We start from the raw sequence: 10711 nt of genomic DNA, 5'->3' as shown, positions 1-10711 counted from the left end.
TTCATTCATATTCTGCAAACGTAATATTCACCAGAATGTCGTGTTTGGACAAGCGTGGCCACATTATTGTAAAGAAAATATTTTCATATTCATTTTGCATTTACATGCAATCTCGCCAATAAATATGCTAAATCTCATTGCTTCATTTCTCCACTAGGCAGTGACACACACACACACTCACAGCATGACAGCAACGACCAATCACCAAGCAGCTGGTTGTCATAGTAACAGTCACATGGTCCTTTCTGTCCCAAATTACCTCCTCGCCCCCACCTCGCTTTAATCCCCGCCCCCTTTGTCTCTTGATTGCTTAGTTGTTGCGTCCGGCTTCCTTCCTTCCTCCTTAACAGCCAATCAGCATCACTTGATCGCCAAGGGGCGGGGCCTAGCCTGGCTCGGAAGCCATTTGATTGTGTATGATTGAGTGTGCGAGCTTGTTGGCTGGTTGTCATGGCGACAAAAATGAAATGGGGTCAGACTGATGCTGGCTAAATGTCCCACAATGCACCTGTCTGTCAGCCACTTACATAACCACCAAGCGACCAATCTGAACAGAGAGGCTGCAAGAACACACACGCACACACGCACACAACAAAAACTGCTTTCTTCATCATCCTCATCCTCATCTTCATCTCCATCATGGATTGTATCCTTCCTTCATCCTCCTCTTCCTCCCCAAGGAGATTAGTTTTGTGTACCTAAACTGCCTATTAGCAGCCCAGGAGGTCAGCTTATGTAACACACACACACACACACACGCTTGCTTGCTTGTGGCTTTTGTTGCAAGTTTGTTAATATTCACAAGGCAAGCGCAGACTGCTGAAAGGGGAAAGGTCACCTATTGAGAAAGTCATCAAGTGATGGAGGCCCAGCCAGCGTGAGGAGGAGGGGAACGAGGCCTGTGATTGGCTGAGAGCGGAGACGTTTGCTGTGTCACCCCCCCAAAAAAAATGGAGGATGAAGATGATGCAGCCGCCAGAAGGCGTTGCCAAGGAGACGTGTGCCGGACATTCCCCGCGGCAAACGCACGCAAAGATCGAACCGATCGAAGCTGAGTGAGGAGGTTCCGACTCAGCTCGGTTCTTCGTGCCAAGTGACGTCACGTGACAGGAGCGAGAAGCAGCTTACCGTCCAATTGAATGAATGGACCGCAAATAGGAACCAATGGGCTGCGAGGGGCGGGTATAAATAGGTGGACGCGCTCTAATCCGCTGCCGCCGCAGCAGCAGAACCGAACCGGACCGGACGGGTTTCCTTATCGCACCGCATCGCTCCACCGGAACTGACCGCAGGTAAGGACTAAACATCCTCACCATCTTCCAAACATCTCATCAGTGCTGTCAAACAAACAAAAAACCCTCATGCGTACACGATGTACCCCCCGTCCCCACCCCCCGCCCCATCTCCCCCCGTGTCACCCCCGTCAAGTTACGTCACCACGGGTGGGGGGCGGCCAGAACAAAGAGCCGCTATTTACGCTTCTTTTCTGCCATTTCCTGTTGATTTCTTTACGCTTATTTTCATTCTCCTTCGACGCGCATCGAGATGGCGTGTGCGCCTCGCGCGCGCGCGCGCTTTCGCGTGCAGGTGCTGCGCAGTCAGCGCAACTGCGCGCGGCGGACGCGCGCATCGCCGCTAATCGTCTTTGCGCGCACGCACTTTTGGCAGCCGCCAGCACATCGCGTGACGTGTCCGGCTGCACGTGAGAAGGTCAGAGGTGAAGGTGAACAAGGTGAGGGGGGGAGAGGCCCGCACGGATGCTCGTGCGCACGCACGCGCGCGCTGCTGCGTCACTGCGCATTTAAGCTCAGCTCGCTGTGACCTTCAGCACACACGCAAGCGATCAATCAATTGTGGGATCGATCAAGGAGGACAGCAGGTGCACTGCAAGCGAAATGGGACTTGGGGCCTCGATTTCGGGCAATAATATTAATGATTGATCGTTGAATTTGCCCTTGACTGATGAAGAGGGGAATAAATTCGGCTACATTTCCAACATTCCCAATTCATAAAGCACGAAGAATGAATATAATATTGACGAGAAGAATTTATGTGAAACAATTCAAGTTATGCATTAAGAAAGTCATAATAATACAATAAAAATAAACATAAAATAGTTATTATGATGGAAGAACACAACAAGGTTTTAAGCAATTAAGTCAAAATAATACAGGAAAAAAGCCCAAAAAATATTCAAGACAAAAGATGGAATACTAGAAGAAATATTTATTTTTAAAAATAGAAAAAGAGAAAAAAATATATAATACATTAAAAACATTTGTCATTTATCAAAATATATTTAAAAAAAGTAATTTGACAGGCATAAAGTCAAAAAAATTAGTAATGTGTCAAACTGTCGCTTAAAATGTTTTGCATGTAAAAAATATTGAAATGATGAAAATGAAAAAAGTACAAAAATTGTACCAAAATAAAAGGTTAAAACCAAACACTTCTTAAAGAGGAAATACAAACGTCTTGAATTTCAAAGAGAAATACAACTGAAACTACTTGGGCAGTGATTCATTTGTGGACCACTAGAGGGAGCAAAACTTATCAAGGCCTACTAAAAGTCATAAAAACGACATAGAATACGTTGCTGCAATTACAGTACGCGTCATATGCTTCTTTTTGTGTGTGTGTGTGTGTGTGGGGGGGGGGGGTTAAGAATATACTGCAATGCGCAAAAAAATACTAATCAATAATGAATTACCTGAAAAAAAGTGACACAAAATGATTTCAATCAACAAATACTAAATTGGAGGCTTTGAAAACGTGCGTTTGAAAAAAATCCAAACTTTCCCTGCTCTTCCCAACTCAAAGCGGGAATCGAACCCGCACCGTCTACATAAATAGCAGCAGCTTGCGCCGCAAAAAATCAATACATCAAAAATCAGTTTATGTTTAAGTACTTAATTAACTAGAAACATTTCCGCCGAAATTAATAATAATGAAATACTACTCCAGGCTCTGTGACCGTTGACTGCTCTCAGATGCCCCCTAGTGGTTGAGCGGCAGGTGCTCGGGTGTGATGCGTGTCGGTGTGTGTTCAGCAGCAGTCGCCATGCCTTTCGGGAACACGCACAACAAGATGAAGATGAACTACTCATCGGAGCAGGAGTTCCCCGACCTGAGCCAGCACAACAACCACATGGCCAAGGTTCTGACGCCCGACATGTACGCCCAACTGCGGGAGAAGGAGACGCCCAGCGGCTTCACCCTGGACGACATCATCCAGACCGGCGTGGACAATCCAGGTAAACGCCGGCCCCTCCCTGGCCCTGCCCCCAAAACCCAAATGAACTCGCTTGACTCAACTCAAACCGTTGGGCCGATTAGAAACTTTAATTGGATCCGCGGCTTTATCGCCGCTTTTTGCCTCTTAATTGGACTCCAACGGATCTACCTGGAAATAAGTCCTTTGGCGATGTCCTCTGAATTGGCCAAGAACCGTATTCAACAGCAAGAATGATTTTGGCTACTCAGGTCATCCCTTCATCATGACGGTGGGCTGCGTGGCGGGAGACGAGGAGACCTACGAGGTGTTCCGGGACCTCATGGACCCCATCATCGAAGACCGCCACGGGGGCTACAAACCCGATGACAAGCACAAGACCGACCTGGACCCGGAGAACCTGCAGGTAACCCACCGCTAAAGTCAACAACAACACAAACGAAACAAACAACAGGGCTATTCCAGACGCGGGTTCGACACACGTGTGGTCTAAACCTAAGCTCTTTGTGGACTTCCTCTGAGATGGAAAACTGAATATCCAGCTGATGAGTTCAATCCTTCCAGACGGATTCCAGTTTTCAAACTCACAACTCGTGCCCATTGAGGTCGAGAAAACTGCTCATTGGATGCTGGCAATGACCCCAGGGAGGGCCGGATGAAGTCGGGGTCCCGCCCCGTTCTCCGCATCCGACATCTGACTCCTTAACCCATTGATTGGCAGCCAATTGGGCTGAAGCAACCCCCTTCGCTCCCGGCTGTTTTACTGGATTTGAACTGATTTAGCACGGCCCACAAAATATTGTGTTCCATTGCTATAAAAACATGGAACTTAGCAAAAGAAAGATTAGAGTCTCTTCTTTCATCAGGAAAAGTATATTTGCAGCACTTAGCGTTAGGGTATAGCTAAGTTTAATTATTATTCACAAATCTGTTTAAAATACTGTCAAAAAGAGCTTGTTGCAACATGGCCCTGGTTGATCTCTTATACTCTGCTGCCACCTGCTGGCCGTTTTTGTAATAACTACCATTTTTCAAGTATTCGCTTTAGTTGAGAGGCTGAATCAAAGCCTTCTGTATGCTCTAGCATAAAAAAAACCAAAAACATAATACACGTATAAATACGTCTTTGGGAGCATGGTAATATTTCAAATGCTGCGTTGCGGCAACGTCCCCAGCAGTAAGATGAGGCTTTGGACTTGAACTCACCTCAAGGTTTTTCACCTAATCTGCTTTGTGGAATATCGCCCAGCCAGGAGACCACACTTGTTTCTCTCTTTAGTCTCTTCTGTCTTGACTCGCATTCACTGAGGTTTGGTTCTTCGGCTTGTTTCAGGGCGGAGACGATCTGGATCCAAACTACGTTCTGAGCTCTCGGGTTCGGACCGGCCGGAGCATCCGCGGTTTCTGCTTGCCGCCTCACTGCAGCCGCGGAGAACGCCGTGCCATCGAGGACCTCTCCATCCAAAGTCTGACATCACTTCCTATGCGCCGTCTGCGGCGCCCCCTGCTGGGCAAATAGATCATTTTGTGCTTGTGATGACTTTGCAGGTCTGGACGTCTTGGACGGCGATTTGAAAGGTCACTACTACGCCCTGAAGAACATGTCCGAGGAGGAACAGCAGCAGCTGATCGACGACCACTTCCTGTTCGACAAACCCGTGTCACCGCTGCTGCTGGCGTCCGGCATGGCTCGCGATTGGCCCGACGGTCGCGGCATCTGGTCAGGACGCCTCCGACTTTTTCCCGCCGGCTCCAAAGTGTCGCCACCGCCTTGACGTTGACATGCGCTTGCAGGCACAATGACAACAAGACCTTCCTGGTGTGGGTCAACGAGGAAGACCACCTGCGTGTCATTAGCATGCAGAAAGGCGGCAACATGAAGGAAGTTTTCAACAGATTCTGCACCGGACTCACCAAGGTCAGTTAGTCCAGTCCGAAGTCAAAATGAAAACAGAGTGATTAAAGTATGCTGATCTTTATCAGATGCTCGAATCATTTTGATAATCTTCCATTAAACTGGCCAGAATTCTCAGGTAATACCAAACCATTTCCATTTATGATTCCCAATCTGGGGTATGTCCAACATTGCCCAAATCAAATTCCCACGGAAATTTGCCATAAACTTTCCAAACAAAATACAGCGTGTCAGTAAAACTGATTGACTGAAATATGTGACAAGCAAAGCTGACTAAAGGCCTCGACCACACGACTCAGAGAAACTCATGCGCCCGTCTCCGTTTTGTTTTTGTTGCCTAGATCGAGTCCCTGTTCAAGGACCGAGGTCACGAGTTCATGTGGAACGAGCACCTGGGCTACGTCCTCACTTGCCCGTCCAACCTGGGGACCGGCTTGCGTGCCGGCGTCCACGTCAAACTCCCCAACCTCAGCAAGCACGAGATCTTCGGCGAAGTCCTCAAACGTCTCAGGCTGCAGAAGAGGGGCACAGGTAGGACCTCGGTCGGGGGGGATGGAGCTGAGGGGGTCTTGAGGAGGAACCTTTGGCGGGGGGGCCCTTTGTGCAGTCTGCTTAGCCTGAGGATCTTTGGTGGGGGAACTCGGCTGGGGTACCTTTGGTGGGGGGACTGTTGGTGAGGGTACGTCTGCGGGGCCAACTCAGTGGGATCGTTTTGGTGAGTGACCTCAGCAGGTACAACTTCAGTGGGAAGGAACTCAGCTAGCAGACCTTTGATGGGCGGGGGACCTTTGGTTGGGGAAGTCAACTTTCAGACCTTTGGCGAGGGGACTTTGGGGTGAGGGCCTCTGAAGGGACGTTGGACAGGACCTTTGGTGAGGGCACCTTGGCAGGCAGACCTTTGGTTGGGGAACTCAGCTAAGGGACCTTTTGGGGGATGACCTTTGACTTTGGCGGCAGGGACCTTTAGTGGGGGGATCTCGGCTGAAAGTCCTTTGGTGGGGGAACTGTAAGGGGCCTTTGGTGAAAAAACCTTGGCAGGGGGAGTTTTGCTGAGGTCCTCAGGGGGGGTATCACGTAGTGGGGACCTTTTTTGGCTAGAGTACTCCCTGCCAGCTCAAGCACACTTATGTTTTTGTTCAGGGGGCGTGGACACTGCAGCGGTGGGTGGAGTCTTTGACATCTCCAATGCAGATCGATTGGGTTTCTCCGAAGTGGAGCTGGTCCAGATGGTGGTGGACGGCGTCAACCTTCTGGTGGACATGGAGAAGCGCCTGGAGGCCGGAGACGCCATCGACGACCTGATGCCCGAGCAGAAGTGAACCTTTCGCCTCTGACACCTCGCACCCCTCACGTAATCTCTCGCACCCGTAACCACACCGACCCCTCGACCATTCCCGCCCTACACCGCCGCACTACTGACGCCACCCTCCCCCACATAAAGAAGACGCCGTCTTACGGGACGGGATGTTAGTGAGCCACGTAGATGTCTGACACCTCCTCGATTTTCTAGTTCCTGTTTGGAGCAGCTGAAACATCCCATAATAATAATGATGATGATGATAATAATAATAACGATGATAACAATAAAGTCTGTGAAACACCTCTAAGTCTTTATTACACACGCACGCACCCACAAGCACTTTGCTCACTAAGTAGACCGCGTGAAGTACCTTGAACGGCGAAGTGCATTTAAATCCCAACTCATAAATTCTGCATGATGCCTTCAATGCTTATATTAATAATAATAATAATAAAAAGCCATCTGTCTATCACACACATTTTGTGCTGTCAAAAATCATCTTTGAAATTGGAAGCAATCAAGTTGCATCAGTTGGAGTGGCCGTGGTTCTGACCCATTTGCCGCCTTTGAGCCCGGAGAAGAGCGCCGACCTCTGATTGGTGGAGGTCCGTTCCTCCGACACGCCGCGCCTGACGGAGCGAACGTCAGCGGCCGAGATCTCCGACTTGAGGGCGAGCAGTGCCGATAGCACCGGGTCACTGGGGGGGAAGAAGCGCACACCTTGTTTGTCGTCACGTTGTCACGGTAACCAGGTGTCGCACCGTCTAGTTTGATTGGCCAATGAGAAGAGGAGCACACCTGAAGTCTGGGAACTTCCTGGCGAAGGCGAGCATTTCTTCCCGAATGCTTCCTGCTCGGCGCGGACGGATCATGTCGGCCACATGGCGAAGCATCGGCCCGAAGCGTGAGCGCTCACCGCCGCCCTGACCGCAACCGCGTCGTCACGTCACACTTCCGAACTCCCAATCGACTCGACATATCACGCGATAGGACACGGTCTCACCGTCGCCGCGTGGAAGAAGTCGTCCATCTTGCCAGCGTCCTCCGCCACCCGCTCGGCCGCTTGCTCCTCGCCGCCGCTCTTCAGGCGGCTCTTGGACATCCTCCTCACGTACGCCGACACCAACTCCCGCTGGAACGTGCGCACCAAGCTCTGCCCACAAACACGTGACGGACGGACAGATGACGGCGTGGACAGACAAACGGACGGCAAACAGAAAAGTGGGAGGCGAGACTGACGTGTCTGCAGGACGCTTTGAGGTGACGCAGCCGAAGTTCGAATAGTTCCGACAAAGAATCCAGCAGCAAGTCCATGACAGGAAGTGAGCCGTCCAACCAGCCGAGCGTCCACAGCTGCCTGCGATATACCTGAGCACGTGCACGTGTGTGCACGTGTGTGCGCAATTGCCCACCGCAAACGCGAGCTCGCTTTCCTACCTTGAGGTGTCCGTGGATGGGACGAGTAAAAGTGGAGTAGACAAACTCCCTCAGCGCATCCAAAATGGCCTCACAGCTTCCCTTTTGAGGTCTTGCTTGACTTCCTGTTTGACTTCCCAGTCGACTTGCTGATTGGCTCTCCAATTGACTCTCTGTTTGACCTCCTGGTTGACCTCTGATGTAATCTCTGTGGATGTTACAATTCATCAGTCAACTTTGGCTGCATCTCAACTTGTTCAGTTCATTCAGGCTTCCCCAATCCTGGTCCTCGAGGGGCGGAGTCCGGCAGGTTTGAGATGTTTCTGTCCTCCAACACACCTGATTCTAAAGATCAGGCTCGTTACCAGGCTTCTGCAGAGCTTGCTGATGAGCTGATTATATGAATCAGGTGTGTTGGAGGACAGAAACATCTCAAACCTGCAGGACTCCGGCCCTCAAGGACCAGGATTCTGGAAGCATGAGTTCATCGATCATGTCATGTGAATCCTGAGAATTCATCAACCACACGTCAAAATGTTTATTGGCGGTGACGGGATTACCGGAGTTGCTCTTCGCAGGCCAAGTGCGCCTTCATCCACGTTGACGCGTGCTCGTCCTTCCTCTGCGACAACTTCTCCAAAGACTTCTTGTATCTGAAACACGCCCCTTTCAATGTGTTGCAACGTTTGTCATCCCGCATCCAGCATCGGTCGTAGCGTACCTGAGGAGGAAGCTCTCCAGGTGAGTTTGGACCCTGTGAGATTTGGTGTCGTCGTCGCCGATGAGGCAGCTCAAGTCCGCCAGAAATCCGTCCGTCACCTGAAAGGACATCAAGGACGGTTGGCAGACGAAAGCGTGAGACACGCGTGGCGAGCGGCCGCCACCTGAATGACATCGACGGCCAGCGGACAGAAGAAGTAGTCATCCAGGACTTCCGGCATGTTGGTGCCGGTCCAGTTTTCTTCTTCTCTCTGCAGGACTTTATGCAGCCACAGGGACACCTGCGCCTGGTCAGGAAACAAACGCTGACTCCAGGCTAATTGCCGGGTCTTACTGACGGGCTTTTTGGTGCTGACCTCCTTGTTGTTCACGTGCTGCTCCTCCAGCTGCCGCACCTGATCCTGCTGCAGCAGACCACCCAGACACCCCGTCTTTAACTTCCCACGCAGTTCTTCATGCTGCAGGACTTCCCTGCACGTGTCCGGTTTGTGAGTTGGAGGTTTTGAACGCCATCAAACGACGACATCCTTACTGTGGGTAGAACGTGTTGACCCAGAAGAGCAGGTAGGCGGAATCGTGGGCTTCCAGCCCGCCTTGGATGATGCGGCCCAGTCGGGCCGAGAACCAACGCTGACACAAACCGGCGTAAATGTTGAGCACGTCCACGTCGTCCACGTCGTCCCCGTAACACGGCCGCAGCACGCGCACGCACCGCAGCAAGTCCGCCTTCACGCGCTTGCCCACGCGGCACACCTGCGCGCACACGCGACGACAATCACCAGAACCTTCCAGTCTGGGGACAGGAAGTGATGTCACACCCTCACCTGCCTCTTGATGGGTGTGGAGAGCCCGCCGGCCCCGTCCTGGTCCCCGTCCTGGTCTCCGTCCCGGGCGGCCTCCTCCAGCCTGGACTCAACCACGTCGGCAAGCAGCGTGTTGTGAGAGCCCAGACATTTGAGAGGTCGCCAGCGTGGCCCGCTGCCACCCGCCCAGCGCCGGTCCCGTCTCTCCTGCAGCTGCATGGCAGCCACAGCGCTCGTCAGACCGCTGCCGAGGTCATCCGAAGTCAAGCTGTGCTGGACAACCATCAGGACCCGCAGCTTCAGGACTTCCAGGTCTCGCTGAAGCTGGTCCACATCCTCCTCACTGGGCTGGGCCTGACTCAGGAGCGCCTCCTCTTGGACAGACAACTTCCTGCTGGTCTCCTCCAGGTTGTCCTCCGTCTCTGACAATTTCCTGTCGCTGTCCTCTGACTCTGCGTCAAATGACAAATTCTCTGTGGTACTCTTCTGCGACGCGTGTTCCGGTTCTCCAAGTCCACGTGCTGCCTGACCTGTTTTTTGCTCTTGCGGCCTGATGTTCTTCCGGAACCTTGACGGGAACTTCATCCACTTTCTGCTTTCTGGCTTGTCCTCCATGACAAAACTTCTTTCTCCTGAAGATCTCGTTACATTGGTCAGAAAGGAATTAGCTTGTTGCCGTTCAATTAGAAGTACAATTTATTATTTTGTGCAAATTGAATTAAAACCGACAAGGGTTCTGAGGTCAGCAGACTCGGGGTCAATTAGGGGAGCCCAAGGTTCAAAGCAAACATGGTGAATCAGCATTTAGCTGGTATGCTGCACACAAATGGAATAAGTTGCCAACAGAACTGAAGTTAGACCCAAATATAAATACTTTTAAATCCAGTTTTTCCCTATAAATTTGATGAAGGTCTACAAGCATATAAAATTTCTCCCAAATCTTGTTTTCTCTCTCTGTCATTTTAGTAAACTACTTTTGCATTTGTGCACTTTGTTTTTAAAACTCCTTCAATCCCAGGGACATATTTGTATGTTTTATAAATAAAGTTGCCTTCCTTGCCATGTAAATGTAATGTGTGACGCACACACGTTACTGGTGTCATGTCACGAAAGCTGCGACACAACGACATCACATGATCAACTTTTCAACTTACGTGAGGAGGCAGTGACGCGTCGTCTTCAAAGTTTTCCCTTCTTGGGAGCAAGCGGTTGAGAAAATGGATGCAAGTTTTTCCTTCAAACGTCTGGTGAGTGACAAAAAGTCCCTTCAGAATTAAAGACAGCGGCGGGGGTGGGGCCGGCAGGTGGAGTCGTGTAACTGAAAC

General features: G+C 50.8%; 2 protein-coding genes across 6 annotated transcripts; one reads left to right on the top strand and one right to left on the bottom strand.

Annotated features, from left to right (window-relative positions):
- Window positions 1–1122: 1122 nt before the first annotated feature.
- Window positions 1123–6749, top strand: LOC144039071 (creatine kinase B-type). 2 transcript variants are annotated; one of them, XM_077552003.1, is made up of 8 exons: window positions 1123–1292; window positions 3054–3254; window positions 3484–3638; window positions 4566–4698; window positions 4781–4952; window positions 5027–5150; window positions 5489–5678; window positions 6288–6749. In XM_077552003.1, the coding sequence occupies exons 2-8, from the start codon at window positions 3062–3064 to the stop codon at window positions 6464–6466; spliced, it is 1146 nt and encodes a 381-aa protein (XP_077408129.1). In that variant the 5' UTR covers window positions 1123–1292; window positions 3054–3061; the 3' UTR covers window positions 6467–6749. The 2 variants fall into 2 exon arrangements, with proteins under 2 accessions (XP_077408129.1, XP_077408130.1); XM_077552004.1 differs by having other exon boundaries at window positions 1130–1292; window positions 3051–3254.
- LOC144039065 (tumor necrosis factor alpha-induced protein 2-like) lies at window positions 6737–10699 on the bottom strand. 4 transcript variants are annotated; one of them, XM_077551986.1, is made up of 10 exons: window positions 9408–10699; window positions 9116–9336; window positions 8748–9054; window positions 8585–8682; window positions 8424–8516; window positions 7885–8071; window positions 7687–7815; window positions 7451–7600; window positions 7246–7370; window positions 6737–7145 (listed from the first exon to the last, which is right to left on the bottom strand). In XM_077551986.1, exons 1-10 carry the CDS (start codon window positions 9999–10001, stop codon window positions 6965–6967), a joined length of 2085 nt encoding a protein of 694 aa, XP_077408112.1. In that variant the 5' UTR covers window positions 10002–10699; the 3' UTR covers window positions 6737–6964. The 4 variants fall into 4 exon arrangements, with proteins under 4 accessions (XP_077408112.1, XP_077408111.1, XP_077408113.1 ...); XM_077551985.1 differs by having other exon boundaries at window positions 7687–8071; window positions 8748–8870; window positions 8940–9054; XM_077551987.1 differs by having other exon boundaries at window positions 7687–8071; window positions 9408–9838; window positions 9917–10699.
- Between the last annotated feature and the right edge of the window lie 12 nt (window positions 10700–10711).

Source organism: Vanacampus margaritifer, chromosome 19 (assembly GCF_051991255.1).
Source record: "Vanacampus margaritifer isolate UIUO_Vmar chromosome 19, RoL_Vmar_1.0, whole genome shotgun sequence".
NCBI lineage: Eukaryota > Metazoa > Chordata > Actinopteri > Syngnathiformes > Syngnathidae > Vanacampus > Vanacampus margaritifer.
This window is presented reverse-complemented; position numbering and strand designations above follow the sequence as displayed.